Genomic DNA, 17,905 nt, shown 5'->3' on the forward strand with positions numbered 1-17,905 from the left:
TGGAGTGTATACTGACGCGGGTTGGTTTCTGTCATCGAAAGAAGTAGGTCGTTAATACATCTAATAATAAAAATTCTTAATTTTTGAAGCAATAATAAAACTAAAATTTTCATCGCACGAAATTAAAATAAAATATAGTGTACGAAAATCCATACAAATAAAATATTAAATAACGATATGTTTTGTTTCTATTAAGTTAATGAAATGAAATGAATAGACAACTTTCGAGTTCGATGCATTTCCGTCAAAAACTCTGGTTTTAGTGAACGTCATTTGTGCGTTTAGTGGGCGTCGTCACTTCCATTCAAATGTTGAGCGAGTGGTTGGAAAACTATACTTATATTGTACGAATTATTCGGCAAATTGAATTCTCAAAATTGACAATCAGCACTACTGTCATTAGGGAATTGTCATTAAGTACCTATATAACAAGCATTATTTCTAGTTTATCCTGCATAATGACGATCACTAAGATGCTTGATGAACGTTAATAGTGCAGGGATACAGGCGATCCCCTCTATCTGGTAAATGACGTCATAAAGGCGCGTATAATTGACGAGTTTTTTCCGGTGACGGATGAACTCGAAAGTGGTCTATTGAATTAACATTTCCAAACTATATATGTAGATTTCTCATATTTCTCGACTGTCTTCAATTATTACAAACAAAAAGGAAAATGTTTATTTAGCGGTTTTTTTCTAAAACAATATATCTTTATTGTTTTTTGATATTCCAAAAGACATCTTATTTTGTTTGTTTGCCAAACTTACTTGTATGCGGTTAGTACCATCACTAATAACTACTAAAGACCATATGACCTAATAAACAACAACAAATGGAAGTTTTTAACGACCTTGACTGGCTAGGCATAATAAACCTGATAATTGGTATTCAATATATATAATCCTAGGTCATGCCTGACATATTTCACAAAAACGACCGATGAAAACTCCTTAAATGTTAAAATGTTAAAATGATTTTATCAAAACAAAAATTATTAGATGAAGAGTTATATTACCTATCGAATGCATACCTTCACAACACACTATACTATAATTGAAGCTGGACAACGCTCGTCGTCGTTTATCGATTCAATGCAGCCTACTGCAATGACCGCATCGTTTTTGACAAGCGCTAATAGAAAAGGTACACCGAGTAAAGAAGTTACATTCGATAACCGTGAGAGACAAACACAAAATATTCGACAAAAACCTTGCATATTCTGCCAGAATTTACATGACCCTGCAAAATGCCCAAATGTTACAGATAACGACACACGCCTATCAATCGTCAAAGAAAAGAAGTTATGTTTTAACTGCTTAGGATCACACCGTTCCGTAGATTGTAAATCGAAATTTCGCTGCCGCCAGTGCCATAAAAAGCACCACACAAGTCTCTGCCATGAAAATACATGTACTAATGATAAGCAAACGTCAGTAAATGCCGTCGTTGATGATAGCGAAAATACATTGATCGCCGCAAGTTTTTATTCGTCTGAAGAAAAGTCCCGTTCGAACGTGCTTCTAAAAACTGCCGTTGCACCAGTTGGGGGAAATCGATATGTTGATACGCACATTTTGTTTGATGAAGGAGCACAGCGCTCTTTTGTTACCGAGGAGTTAGCGTCGAAAATAGATTTAGAAATACTAGGAACAGAAACCATACATTTATCGGCATTTGAAAGTACCGACAGCAAAGTCCGTCATTTGTCAAGAGCACGCGTATACGTAGAGTCGATAAATAAAACGAAAATTCCAGTTGAGGTTCTAGTAGTACCGAACATCGCCAGCCCGTTAAGCAATTACATCGGTAATGGTATACGAGAATTCAAGTACCTGAAAGGATTACGTTTAGCTCATCCGTTTACAGAAGACAACTCTTCTTTTGAAATCTCCTTGCTCATTGGAGCTGATTTCTATTGGGATTTCGTAGAGGATACAATATTAAGAGGAAATGGTCCAACCGCCGTAAAGTCTAAACTTGGTTATTTGTTGTCTGGTCCAATTCCGACGTCTTATCGTCAACAGAGTAATGTAGGTATGTACAACATATTGACATCGCACAAACCAGAGGATTTGAATTTAGAACGATTTTGGGAATTAGAGTCGTTAGGAGTAGATAGCAATACGACAGATGTTGAAACGGTAGACTATATGGAAACAAATGAAAAGTCAGCAATTGAATTCCGAGAAAACAAGTACATAGCAAAGTTGCCATGGAAACCAGATCACGAACCCTTGCCTACAAACTTCTTCGTTACGAAACGAAGAACTGAAAACGTCATTCGAAAATTAAGTCAAGATCCCGAAATGCTTAAGGTATATGGACAGATAATCAAGGATCAAGAACGCCGAGGATTTATTGAGAAGGTTAAGGATCCCGATATTAGTAAAGGTATTGTACATTATATCCCGCATCACCCCGTCAAGAAGAAATAAACGAAGTAACACCATCTGATGAATATATGGAAGAACCAAACAACGAAGAAACACCGACAAGAACATTGCCCTTGCGGAAGGCATCAATTCGTGCAAAGGAAAGAATAAAATCATGGACTCGTTAAAGTTTAATTCAGATTCCTATTTTTGTGTTTTGAAGAGACAGTATCTCCTGCAAGTGTAAAAATTTCTTTTTTTTTTCTTTATTGATGAACATTTAAAGTAATATTCTATTGTTTTGTACATATAAATACACTTTGCGGGCCCCAGTATGTTGAGAATAGTACGAAGTTATAACGTTACGTTTCCCGTATTTACGTTCACATGTTTGTGACGTTGCTTACACCTTGTATGGGCTTCGCCATTGTAAATATTATACGCAAAGTAAACACAACGCAAAGTACATATACGACTTATTTAGTTTATTCCACACATTTATGTCTTTCCTTTGCACGAATTGATGCCTTCCGCAAGGGCAATGTTCTTGTCGGTGTTTCTTCGTTGTTTGGTTCTTCCATATATTCATCAGATGGTGTTACTTCGTTTATTTCTTCTTGACGGGGTGATGCGGGATATAATGTACAATACCTTTACTAATATCGGGATCCTTAACCTTCTCAATAAATCCTCGGCGTTCTTGATCCTTGATTATCTGTCCATATACCTTAAGCATTTCGGGATCTTGACTTAATTTCATGTCCTGAGTGCAGTTTGTATGTCCTCATTTTTTTACATTGTCATTTCGGTGCCTTTCTTACCTGACTAAAGGCCGTACGGTGACCTAAGTTGTTAATTTCAGTGTCATTTTGGTTTCTTGTGGAGAGTTGTCTCATTGCATGGCAATCATACCACATTTTCTTTTTTATGTTTGTAAAAGTTAACGCACGACAAATGATGAGAATTATTCACCTAGCCCTTGTGTCAGGTGAGCTAAAACATTTGCATTCAAGTATGACTACATATTTTGGAATCAAAACAAGGACACTATTGACTATTGGGCGCGGTTTTTATATAATTATCATTAAAGGTGTTTTGTGTATGTTCAGTGGAAAATATTACAGAGTTATGAAATGGAGTTTTGAAAACGATCTGTAAAATATCGAAACATATACAAGAAAAACATACAATCTTCACGCTATACAATAATTTCTACGGAATTGGCTTGTACAATTTCTTTCGACAGGCTTGTAAAATTCTTCTTTACCAGCCAACAGAATTATAATACATTTGTATACAGTGTTAATTTCCATTGTTTAACGGAAGCGTACATTTTAGATAAATAAATTAAATTGTAGTGACCTGGGGTCGTGTCATCGAAGGTGTCTTAGGACTAAGACATGTCCCAAGACCATCGTAGGAGAATTTTTTGCTCTTAGCCGTGTTATTGAAACGATCATATTGCGGAACATATTGACTATATACATTTTTTTCCTCTATTAATAAGCTTTCGATTGAGGTATAATATATATCTATAAATAGGGGCTGAAGGGTCCTGCCAGTCCATTCCATTACTCAAAATTTCTATTTCATTATTCAAAATTGGTTGTTTCTCAATGTTGCCGCGTATTTCGATATCTGAGTCCTGCGTTACTCCTCTAATATGCATTGCGGAACATATTGACTATATACATTTTGTTCTTCTATCAATAAGCTGTCGATTGAGGTATAATATATATCTATAATGAGGGGCTGAAGGATCCTGCCAGTCCATTCCATTATTCAAAATTTCCATTTCATTATTCAAAATTGGCTATTTCTCAATGTTCACGCGTATTTCGATATTTAAGTCCTTCGTTACTCCTCTAATATGCGTTGCAGAACATACTGACTTGATGCATTTTGTTCCTTTATTGATAAGCTTTCGATCAAGGTAAAATATATATTTATACTTAGGGACTGAAGGGTCCTGCCAGTCCATTCCATTATTCAAAATTGGTTGTTTGTCAATGTTGGTGCGTATTTTGATATTTGAGTCGTTCGTTACTCCTCTAATATGCGTTGCGGAACATATTGATTATATACATTTTGTTACTCTATTAATAAGCTTTCGATTGAGGTATAATATATATCTATAATAAGGTGCTGAAGGGTCCTGCCAGTCCACTCCATTATTCCAAATTTCCATTTCATTATTCAAAATTTGCTATTTCTACATGTTCACGCGTATTTCGATATTTAAGTCCTTTGTTACTCTTCTAATATGTGTTGCGGAACATATTGACTATATACATTTTGTTCCTCTATCAATAAGCTATCGATCGAGGTATAATATGTATTTGTAATTAGGGGCTGAAGGGTCCTGCCAGTCCATTCCATTATTCAAACTTTCCATTTCATTATTTAAAATTGGCTATTTCCCAATGTTCACGCGTATTTCGATATTTAAGTCCTTCGTTACTCCTCTAATATGCGTTGCAGAACATACTGACTTGACGCATTTTGTTCCTTTATTAATAATCTTTCGATCAAGGTATAATATATATTTATACTTAGGGACTGAAGGGTCCTGCCAGTCCATTCCATTATTCAAACTTTCCATTTCATTATTCAAAATTGGCTATTTCCCAATGTTCACGCGTATTTCGATATTTAAGTCCTTCGTTACTCCTCTAATATGCGTTGCAGAACATACTGACTTGATGCATTTTGTTCCTTTATTAATAAGCTTTCGATCAAGGTATAATATATATTTATACTTAGGGACTAAAGGGTCCTGCCAGTCCATTCCATTATTCAAAATTGGTTGTTTGTCAATGTTGGTGCGTATTTTGATATTTGAGTCGTTCGTTACTCCTCTAATATGCGTTGCGGAACATATTGATTAATACATTTTGTTACTCTATTAATAAGCTTTCGATTGAGGTATAATATATATCTATAATAAGGTGCTGAAGGGTCCTGCCAGTTCACTCCATTATTCCAAATTTCCATTTCATTATTCAAAATTTGCTATTTCTACATGTTCACGCGTATTTCGATATTTAAGTCCTTTGTTACTCTTCTAATATGTGTTGCGGAACATATTGACTATATACATTTTGTTCCTCTATCAATAAGTTATCGATCGAGGTATAATATATATTTGTAATTAGGGGCTGAAGGGTCCTGCCAGTCCATTCCATTATTCAAACTTTCCATTTCATTATTCAAAATTGGCTATTTCCCAATGTTCACGCGTATTTCGATATTTAAGTCCTTCGTTACTCCTCTCATATGCGTTGCAGAACATACTGACTTGATGCATTTTGTTCCTTTATTAATAAGCTTTCGATCAAGGTATAATATATATTTATACTTAGGGACTAAAGGGTCCTGCCAGTCCATTCCATTATTCAAAATTGGTTGTTTGTCAATGTTGGTGCGTATTTTGATATTTGAGTCGTTCGTTACTCCTCTAATATGCGTTGCGGAACATATTGATTAAATTCATTTTGTTACTCTATTAATAAGCTTTCGATTGAGGTATAATATATATCTATAATAAGGTGCTGAAGGGTCCTGCCAGTCCACTCCATTATTCCAAATTTCCATTTCATTATTCAAAATTTGCTATTTTTACATGTTCACGCGTATTTCGATATTTAAGTCCTTTGTTACTCCTCTAATATGTGTTGCGGAACATATTGACTAGATACATTTTGTTCCTCTTATAATAAGATTTCGATCGAGGTATAATATATATCTGTAATTAGGGGCTGAAGGGTCCTGCCAGTCCATTCCATTATTCAAACTTTCCATTTCATTATTCAAAATTGGCTATTTCCCAATGTTCACGCGTATTTCGATATTTAAGTCCTTCGTTACTCCTCTAATATGCGTTGCAGAACATACTGACTTGATGCATTTTGTTCCTTTATTAATAAGCTTTCGATCAAGGTATAATATATATTTATACTTAGGGACTGAAGGGTCCTGCCAGTCCATTCCATTATTCAAAATTGGTTGTTTGTCAATGTTGGAGCGTATTTTGATATTTGAGTCGTTCATTACTCCTCTAATATGCGTTGCGGAACATATTGATTATATACATTTTGTTACTCTATTAATAAGCTTTCGATTGAGGTATAATATATATCTATAATAAGGTGCTGAAGGGTCCTGCCAGTCGACTCCATTATTCAAAATTTCCATTTCATTATTCAAAATTTGCTACTTCTACATGTTCACGCGTATTTCGATATTTAAGTCCTTTGTTACTCCTCTAATATGTGTTGCGGAACATATTGACTAGATACATTTTGTTCCTCTAATAATAAGATTTCGATCGAGGTATAATGTATATCTATAATAAGGTGCTGAAGGATCCTGCCAGTCCATTCCATTATTCAAAATTTCCATTTCATTATTCAAAATTGGCTATTTCTCAATGTTCACGCGTATTTCGATATTTAGGTCCTTCGTTACTCCTCTAATATGCGTTGCAGAACATCTTGACTATATACATTTTGTTCTTCTCGTAATAAGCTTTCTAATGAGGTATAAGGTTTATTTATAATTAGGGGCTAAAGGGTCACAGCATTCCATTCCTTTAATCAAAATATGTATTTCATTATTCAAAATTGGCTATTTCTTAATTTTCACGCGTATTTTGGCATTTAGGTCCTCCGTAAACCCTATAATGGTCATTCAGGCACATATCATTTCTACTCAGTTTATTTCTCTATCAATAAGCTTTTATTTGGTGTATAAATTTTGTCTTGATTACGGACTGAAGAGTTGCAGCAGTCCATTCCATTATTCAAAATAAGCTATTTCTCAATGTTAACGCGTATATCGATATTTAAGTCCTTCGTTACTCCTGTAATATGCGTTGCAGAACATATTGACTATATAACTTTTGTTCCTCTAATAATAAGCTTTCGATCGAGGTATAATATATATCTGTAATTAGGGGCTGAAGGGTCATGCCAGTCCATTCCATTATTCAAAGTTTCCATTTCAGTATTCAAAATTGGCTATTTCCCAATGTTGATGCGTATTTTGACATTTGAGTCGTTCGTTACTCCTCTAATATGCGCTGCGGAACATATTGACTATATACATTTTGTTCCTCTAATAATAAGCTTTCGATTGAGGTATAATATATATTTATAATAAGGTGCTGAAGGGTCCTGCCAGTCCATTCCATTATTCAAAATTTCCATTTCATTATTCAAAATTTGCTATTTCTTCATGTTCACGCGTATTTTGATATTTGAGTCGTTCGTTACTCTTCTAATATGCGTTGCGGAACATATTGACTATATACATTTTGTTCCTCTCGTAATTAGCTTTCTAATGAGTATAAGGTTTATTTATAATTAGTGGGTTAAAGGGTCACAGCATTCCATTCCTTTATTCAAAATATCTATTTCATTATTCAAAATTGGCTATTTCTTAATTTTCACGCGTATTTTGGCATTTAGGTCCTCCGTAAACCCTATAATGGTCATTAAGGCACATATCGTTTCTACTCAGTTTATTCCTCTATCAATAAGTTTCATTTGGTGTATAAATTTTGTCTTGATTACGGACTGAAGGGTTGCAGCAGTCCATTCCATTATTCAAAATAAGCTATTTCTCAATGTTCACGCGTATATCGATATTTAAGTCCTTCGTTACTCCTGTAATATGCGTTGCAGAACATATTGACTATATACATTTTGTTCCTCTATTAATAAGCTTTCGATCGAGGTATAATATATATCTGTAATTAGGGGCTGAAGGGTCCTGCTAGTCCATTTCATTATTCAAAATTTCCATTTCATTATTCAAAATGGCTATTTCTCAATGTTGACGCGTATTTCGATATTTGAGTCGTTCGTTACTCCTCTAATATGCGTTGCGGAACATATTGACTATATACATTTTGTTCCTCTCGTAATTAGCTTTCTAATGAGGTATAAGGTTTATTTATAATTAGGGGCTAAAGGGTCACAGCATTCCATTCCTTTATTCAAAATATCTATTTCATCATTCAAAATTGGCTATTTCTTAATTTTCACGCGTATTTTGGCATTTAGGTCCTCCGTAAACCCTATAATGGTCATTAAGGCACATATCGTTTCTACTCAGTTTATTCCTCTATCAATAAGTTTCATTTGGTGTATAAATTTTGTCTTGATTACGGACTGAAGGGTTGCAGCAGTCCATTCCATTATTCAAAATAAGCTATTTCTCAATGTTCACGCGTATATCGATATTTAAGTCCTTCGTTACTCCTGTAATATGCGTTGCAGAACATATTGACTATATACCTTTTGTTCCTCTATTAATAAGCTTTCGATCGAGGTATAAAATATATCTGTAATTAGGGGCTGAAGGGTCCTGCTAGTCCATTTCATTATTCAAAATTTCCATTTCATTATTCAAAATTAGCTTCATGTATTTCCTCATTTTTACGCATATTGTGGCATTTAGATCCTGTGTAAACCCACTTTTGTTTATTGCGAATCAGGATATAGGTATAGTGTCACAGTAATTTTTTTTATATATTTATTTCACTATTCACCGCTTCAATTTGAATAATGAAACATAAACTATTTCATTATTCATTATTCATTTTGTAATATTGAATAGTGAATAGTGAACTATTTCATTATTCATTATTGAATAATGAATATTGAACTATGAATAATGGACGTACTTCAGCGCGGTATGTGCCTGTCCCAAGTCAGGAGCCTGTAATTCAGTGGTTGTCGTTTGTTTATGTGTTACATATTTGTTATTCGTTCATTTTTTTTTATATAAATGAAGCCGTTAGTGTTCTCGTTTGAATTGTTTTACATTGTCATATAGGGGCCTTTTATAGCTGACTGTGCGATATGGGCTTTGCTCATTGTTAAAGGCCGTACGGTGACCAAAAGTTGATAATTTCTGTGCCATTTTGGTCTCTTGTGGAGAGTTGTCTCATTGGCAATCATACCAGATCTTCTTTTTTATATTATGTGTGCCTCTCAGTTGTAGGACAGCCTTTGTACTTAATTTTAATACGGCGGACACCTCTTATTCTTATACTTCATACCTGAGAAACAGAAAATGTATGCCATCAATTTTAGAATTCATTCTTACATAGTTTTATATTTCCGCCGTTGCCTACGAATTATTTTTTTTTTTGCTCCGAATTGAAGGCATAACTTTGACTTTGAGATGAAGAATCGCAATAAAGCGCCAAACAGATGATCAGGCGAACAAGTTGACTGTAATATAGTCGGGACTGATAGAATGTTGGAATACTATACATAATTATTCATATCAATCCGTCAAAGGATGCATATGCCTTCAGTTCCATTGAGTCAGTTGGTCAGATACTTGTCACTGAACTTTTTTTTTTAATAAACTTTATTTAGATTCACTACACATAACTCAAAACAATAATATTTTAAAAGGGCATACGATACAGTTACAGGGGAGGTAATGACGTTTCTAACGTAGATTGTTAGTTTCACGACGTCAAACTATGACTTATCGGGGACAGATTCAGTTTTCGACTTATTTTTATCATTCAAACTTATTTAACTTGAAAACGAGTTCATGGACCCCTCTTTTTTTAAAGGCTATCTAGTTTGATTACGCAAGAAGATTATGTGTGCCAATTTTCATGAAAACGTAAATAGTGCAATTACTAGTATTTAAATTGGGAGGATGCTTATAAAATACAGAAATTTCAAATTATTTAACAAAAAGCAATTTGTGTTTAAAAATCTTTTTAAATCTTTTAAAACAAAAAAAAGTTTGCCAGGCCTACCTCAGAATCAATTTTCTATGTTCCGTGGACCGTGAAATTGGGATAAAATCTCCAATTGGGCATTGAAATTAGAAAGATCATATCATAGGTAACACGTGTACTAAGTTTCAAGTTGATTGGACTTCAACTTCATCAAAAACTACCTCGACCAAAAACATTAACCCGAAGCGGGACAGACGGACGAACGGACGGATGGGCGGATGGATGAACGAACAAACAAACAAACAAACAAACAAACAAACGAACGGACGGACGGACGAACAGACGCACAGACTGGAAAACATAATGTCCATAATTGTGCATAATTGGGGCATAACAATTGAGAATCGGAACAAGGAATGTCAAATAGACAAAAACACGACCAAAGAGCAGAAAAACAGCCGAAGGTTACTAATGGGTCTTCAACACATCGAGAAAATCCCGCACCCAAAGATGGGCCTTAGCAAGCCCCTAATCAGTCAATTACGTGCATTGACGGGGGTCAGATCCATAATCCGACAGTCCCATAATCCGACAGTACTGTAGTCCGACAGTCCTATAATCCGACAGACCGATAGTCCGACAGTCCTATAATCCGACAGCCCGATAGTCCGACACACAGTCACTTGTCTGTGAAAAGCTTGCCTATAAAGACATGGAAAAATTGTAAATAAAAAATTTTACACAAAAAATCATGTGTCAAGTCGATCAGTATGACGTCTTCTGGTCCGTATCCTGCGGATGTAACCTTAGAAAAATAGATAACCCGGGAATTTTGAAAATGACCCGTTTTCGTCAGGATTCAAAGCATACAGACTGATATCATAATTAAGCGATTGCAATACCGGTAAATTCATATTTCTCTTTGGACAAGAAGTTCAACTATAGCTGTGTAAACTCAAATTAACTGACCCATTTCACTTTCAGTGCATGGCTTCACTTGACAGCTTTGGTGTCAAACACACTCAATCTGTTGATTAACAGTCATTACCTAAGCTTTATGTCGTTTTAAAATAATTGTGTCTTTCAAAGTTGTTTTGAAATAATAATTTGACTTATTTCACCATTGTTCACCTTTCACAATGTAATCCTTTAACGTATGTTGTTTTATTTTAATTTTAAAAAGATTAAATCTAGAATAAATTGTATGCAAAAACATATCAGAACAAGGATGTGTCCCAAGTACACGCACTATCATTTTCTCAATCTGTTCATTACCGTGAAAATGGGGTAAAATCTATAATTTGACGTTACATTTAGAAAGATCATATCATAAAGAACAATTTACATGTTTTACAAGTTTCAAGTTAATTCATCAAAAACTACCTCGATTAAAAACTTTAACCAAACCTTTAACCTGGAGCGGGTCGGAGGAACGGACGAACGAACGAACAGACGGACGGACGGACGGTCACACCGACCAGAAAACATAAATGGGGCATAATAATACTTTTAATATTTTTTACCGTGGGCTTAGAACAATTAACAAATAAAGTTATTTGAAAATTACCTTTTTCGTCTATACCTCCTTTACTAATTTAACTTTATTGTTATGCCCCACCTACAATAGTAGAGGGGCATTATGATTTCAGGTCTGTTTAACCGCTCGTCTGTTCGTCCGTCCGTTCGTTCGTTTTTTTGGTCTGTGTTTTATACGACCGCAATTTGGTTGTCACGTTGTCGTCGTCAGCGTTCTCCGAAGACACTTGGTTTCCGGACAATAACTTTAGTGCAAGTGAATAGAAATCTATGAAATTTAATCACAAGGATTGTAACCACTAAAAGAAGGCTAGGATTGATATTTTTCATTTAAAATCTTCAATGTTTTACTCATTGAATGATCAATTCTACTGGAATTTGAATAAAACTTGTGTGCGAACGGACCTAATTACACCGAGAAGAGACAAGCAAAACCCAATTTATAACTAGTTTGTCATTCAATCCGATGTAGTTGCTTTCATATCTTCGGGGCGAATGACGCTCAGGTACGTTCATGCATGATGACGAATAACGGTAAAATAATACATGTGACACCCTGTCACACCCTCATATGTTACATACAAGCGCATGTGCATGTGTGAAAACAAACCAGATAAGATTTCATTATTAAACTAGATGAACAGGAATGGAATGACATAATCAATTTGTTCAAACAGAATAAGATATATTTTTTTATCCAATTAAACTGCCCTTGATTCCATTTTTTAAATTTTACAAACTGTTTGCGTTTCAATAGTATATTAACAAGCATTAATTCCGGGTGCGGGAATTTCTCGCTACATTGAAGACCTGTTGGTGACCCTCTGCTGTTGTTTTTTATTTGGTCGGTTTGTTGTCTCTTTGACACATTCCCCATTTCCATTCTCAATTTTATTAGCCTTTCAAAAAGGGCTAGTCGACTCTTAGCTGATGAAAATGGAAAGTGCTCTCGCTTTGTAGATTAATTCATTTACTAGAATAGCCACGTGCACCAATCAACAAATGTTACCACACATGTGAGGTCACACGTTATGAAGTAGTATATATCGTTTAACGTTGTTGTTTACGAAACTCCAGAAGATTCGACTATTTATAGATAAAAGTTACCTGTGTACCAATATCATGAATATGCATGATTAATGACCAGGCAAAATCTAATTGCTAAAATAGAGAGGACAGATCCGATAATCTACGGGATTGAAGGACATTAACTAGGTTTGGATTGTCCTAACCAATCAATAAACTTTGATTATTCACGTCTCGTAATATCTTCCAATCAGGTAGCAAGAAAATTTCACGCACTAACTGTCCATCGTTCAATTCTTAATATCGACTCCTAGGAGTCGATAACTAGGAGTCGATAATAAGCTTATATATATATATAGTACGATATCCATATTTACGTTAACCCGAAACATTTGAATAAAATCAAAATTAAACTACCTTGACCAAAAACTTTAACCAGAAGCGGGACGAACGGACAGACGAACGCACGAATGCACGAACGAACGGACCTACAGACCAGAAAAGATAATACCCCTCCACCATCTTTTTATAAAAAGTAGGGAATGCAATTCAAAATGGCGACATAGATCCCTTTATGATTTTTTAGTCAGACGTTACGCACTATACTGGTGATACCTGACGCTACATTAAAATAACGTCGAAATACACTTTTTGACTGAAGTTTTATCCAAGTCGCTTGTTGTTAAACGAACGTATGAATTTATGTTTGTCGCGATTGTCTCCCCATTCGTTTTTACCTCTTTAAAGCATTCCCTACATGTACATGTATATATTTTCATATATTATTGGTTTCTATAACTACTGTTTCTTTATAGGGATAAATACTGATTAATAAATTTCTAGCATTTTATTTCATTAAAATATATTCTAAAACATTTAAATGTGTTTCTTCTGTGATTCGAATGACATTGTTTGCGGTTACTTCCGAACAAATATAAACCACTGACGCAGCAGGTACAACCGCTTTCCTGTTCACAAGACGATATAGAAAAGGCGAGTTCGTTTTGTTGTAATATAGACCACGAAACATAGGTGTTCCCGCAGGGAGTAAAGATCCCCAAGAATCCGTTGTGTCAATGCGTAACGTCTCCATGCTTTTCTCTACTTTCAGCATGTAGTACTCCTCCTCATCGTCGTCAGTATATAACGCAGTTAATTGACCAAACGAAACTAATTCTTGCAAAGACACTTGTTCATTTTCTTGTGCATCCGCTCTGTATTCTCGCTTCTTTTCCCATTCAGTATAACCACCAGTTTTTATCGAATTAGAAACTGGTCATACATGTGATGACAACAGTTTACACAGAAACAAGACAATTCACTGATATTCATCAACCCTTTAGCAGAATCACGACTAGCTTTACTTGGTGAAGAGATCAAATGCTAGGCACCGGCTTAAAAGACAGTCTGTTGTCACGGTGAATCGTTTCCGCATATCGGAATATTCTTCTCTTACAATGTGACCTCGGTTGTGTTAGAAATGAATTCGCGTATTCATAGAGATCTTTTGCTGTCCTTATCTAAGTCTGTCCGCGTAAAATGGCACAGTCGGCTTGTCTCTTAATAATTCCTCCAGCAGCGTCTTGTGGTCCTGAAATGCACAGATAAGTTTTTTTTATGTCAACTGCATGACATTGGACCTTACCATTTTACCGCGTTCAAGGTTTATGATTTTTATAATAGTAAAAATACCGAAATCGACTGTAAATATTCCGCTATATAATTTTGGACTTGGTGAACAAAGTATTGATCATGAACTAAGTCTTGGCTTATAACGAAAAATGTTTGAATCTCAGTAAGCTCGGAACACCTGTAATTTTCACTAAAGTCACGCACACAAACACATTGCTTTTCTGGGAGATTTCTAACAACAAGTTTTTGAAATTTTTCATTTTGCCATGAAGCTCTGTGCTGATGCACTGGAAAAGTTTCAATTAGTTTTCTGAAATATGAAAACAATTCACCAACTTGACTTTCTTTTTTCACGAGCATTAGTTTCTTTATGGTTTTGTTCCCTTTAACATTAACGCTTACATTTTCAAACTTTTCCCACTTTACAAATTCCGCAGTGTCAGATACATCAAGTTCACAAGGCAGAAAATTCAAGATTTTAACTCCACAATCGGAACAGTTTCTTTTAAGGCACTGTAAATTGTGTGAACCTTCAACGTTTTCGCATAATGTTGCATTAACGACATCAGATATTGAATCGTACACAGGAGTAGAATAGCATTCATTCTGTTCATTTTAATTTCTATCAAAAGTTTCTTTCGGAATTCCATACACGATTTAAAGACAGTTTTAAATTCTACATGGTACTTGCAGCAACATGTTTGTCTGTCCTTAGGTTGGACGGGACGCACAAAGTATAGGGTTTGCACCTTTCGAACATTCTTTGAGCTATTCTAATCAGGCGTGGATCCAGAAGGGGGGGGGGTCCGGGGGTTGGAACCCCCCTTTTTTTGGACAATCAATGCATTTGAATGGGGACATGTAATTGGACCTCCCCCCTTTTTGTCCTGGGTTAGGAACCCCCCCTTTTTTAAATGGCTAGATCCGCCCCTGACTAATAGAGGGGTTTTCTCCGATAAAGTCCAAATACACATCGGTCTGTGTTTTTTTCTAGTATGTGTGTCATGTGGCTTGAATAAGTTTTCGGACCAATGCGGACCCTTTTGATATTTGCCTTGTTACCAGTCGGACGAGAAATACCAGGCTTACACCAGAACTCATAAATACGTTTCTTCGTGTCAGGTGTTATTGCATCTGATCTAGTTTTTCTATTTGTGTAAGTCCAGCTTGATTTTTTAGATTTAAGTATTCTTGTTCTAATTGCATGACCACGGCTAACTTTTCTTACCGGTAATCCCAATTTCCTAGTCAGTTTCTTTCTGCATTTATTGTCACTGATTTTTTTACCACTTACTGATGAAATGATAACATTCATCGTTTTCAAAGAGTCATCCGATCTTTTCCTTTTACAGATATAAGATATAAGATATAAGATTTTATTGATATAAAAATCCAAAATCTGGATTGTCATCAACACATACACAAAGAACAAACAAACAGTAATCATTACAATCAATTATATGTACATAAAATGGTAATATATATTTTCTTTCTTATCTATCTATTTGACTGAGGAGGTACAGTTTTACATCATAGTTATACAATTTATATACAGATGTCAATAACTGTTTTTAAATCTTCCGTCAAGGCTTTTGATGTTTTGTGTTCTTCTATTTCTTCCGGCGAAGAAATCACTTCAGAAGATTGCAGTTTTCTCACAGTCGGCGAGTTCGAATTTTGCAAGTATGCGACCATGGTTGTCACCCGCCTGTCTGGGCTCTTTGGTAGGGCCAGTTTCAGTTTCTTCAATGTCCGATGTTTTTCTGTTCTATTCTCGAAAGTATTTCGCTTATTTAAATTCTCGTTTTGCCTTTGATCATTGATATTTTCATGTTTTCTCTTTCTATATTTCCGTTTTCTCTCCGTTTCTTTGACCCGTCTCATTTGTTCTTTCTCTTGTTTCTCTCTATGTTGTTTTTGGCGTACTGCCTCATCTGATAAAGAATACTCGTTTTCCTTTAGATTTCTATTTCTGTAATAAGATTCAAGCCTTTGTTCTCGTCGCTTTTGAAGCTTTTCTTGTTTGTACCGTTCAAGTCCTTCCTTAGATGACATCATTTTTTTTCACTGAAATAATTATAAAAGTTTTCATTTTGACAATTATCAACAACAAAAAACGTCTGTAACGTTACGTGTAACTTTCAAAAACGGAGTTCCATGTTTGTGACATTTTATTGGACATGCGGTTTTGTTTGTAATTTGTGCAAACCTGGGCGCATTGTCATGTTTCAAGGCTCAAAATGCGAAGAAAGGTGTGTATTTTTTAAAGCGATTAATAGAATTGAGGAAATATTCAATAAAACAAATTAATTTAATCTCATTCGACGGATTAGAGCCGGAAACTGTGTGAAAACTGTACTTGTGACAAATTCTTGGACATGAGAAAAATTCGACCTGTGTAAACCGACGTAACAACAAAGGAAAAACAATGATTTAAAAGGCGAGTCTTTGTACAAAATAATGATACCAATATTGATTAACTTACCAGTATTCTGTTAATAAAAATCAAGTCCGTAAAAGAGGGACGAAAGATACCAAAGGGACAGTCAAACTCATAAATCAAAATCAAACTGACAACGCCATGGCTAAAAATGAAAAAGACAAACAGAAAAACAATAGTACACACGACACAACATAGTAAGTTCGGCTAAAATATTTCCCTGCTTGTGGGACACTTTTTAATATCTCATTCAGGGGTCCATTGCTTCGCTTCTAGTACAGGGTTGAGTTCAATATCGTAGCATCTACGTAGTGCTTCGTAGATTTTGACTATTGAACGTGTAGCAGCTATAGACTAGCAAGTACGTAGCTGCTACGATATTGAACTCAACCCTGGTTGTGTTCCAATTTTTTGACGTCACAATGCTATGACGTTGAACGTTGCGCTGCCCGAAAATGGTGACTTTTGGTGAAAAAAATCACCAATCTTCAGCACATTTTGCCCAAATATCGGCATCTATTTGTAACGCGGGACACGAGAAAAATGACGTTATTTATAAAATCGTGTTCGGTTTATACACATACACTTGTATTAAAATGTCATTCAAGACTTAAAATAAATTCCCAAGACATTCAGCTTTATTTTGATGTAAAATTTATATGTTTTCTAGTAGCAACGACAATATAGTGACCAATTGTTGCTTATGACGCGATATTTTTTCTTGAGTGTCACCAGTTCCGTGCGTAACGTCCATACGGATATGGATAGTAAACTGCACATCATTGCTAGAAAAAAAAGAAATGATGGCAACGTCAAATACTGTAATAAAGTTATACAAATAGACAGGAAATAATAATAAAAAAAATTAAAAACATTGATTTACAAATTTAATTTTAAAGACTATTCAATTTCTAATGGTACGAATAACAATGGACTTTGTTTGCGGGATGTAGAAGCAGGGGTTTCCAGAAATCTCCCTCGTCACACCCTGTGGTCGAAAGCCATTGTTATTCGTAACAACAGATCTATTCAATTTACACGAGTTTCAACAATAGAAACAATGAAGTATAACAATTGAACTGTATAACAATATAACTGGGCTGTAAGCATGAAATCGGTCATATTTTTTTTATCTGACGGGTTACGACGTCTTCACTCTAAATCGATTGGATTTTGTACGAATGT

At 35.1% G+C, this 17,905-nt stretch overlaps 1 protein-coding gene and 1 long non-coding RNA gene across 2 annotated transcripts; one reads left to right on the forward strand and one right to left on the reverse strand.

The window, feature by feature from the left end:
- The first annotated feature begins 1,109 nt into the window (after positions 1-1,109).
- LOC139525153 (uncharacterized) lies at positions 1,110-2,438 on the forward strand. Its single transcript, XM_071320339.1, has one exon. It carries the CDS (start codon positions 1,110-1,112, stop codon positions 2,436-2,438), a length of 1,329 nt encoding a protein of 442 aa, XP_071176440.1.
- A 13,202-nt stretch (positions 2,439-15,640) lies between these two features.
- LOC139524039 (uncharacterized) lies at positions 15,641-17,397 on the reverse strand. The gene is made up of 2 exons (XR_011664728.1): positions 16,766-17,397; positions 15,641-16,347 (listed from the first exon to the last, which is right to left on the reverse strand). It is a non-coding gene; the product is annotated as an uncharacterized lncRNA (long non-coding RNA).
- Between the last annotated feature and the right edge of the window lie 508 nt (positions 17,398-17,905).

Source organism: Mytilus edulis, chromosome 5 (genome assembly GCF_963676685.1).
Source record: "Mytilus edulis chromosome 5, xbMytEdul2.2, whole genome shotgun sequence".
Lineage (NCBI taxonomy): Eukaryota > Metazoa > Mollusca > Bivalvia > Mytilida > Mytilidae > Mytilus > Mytilus edulis.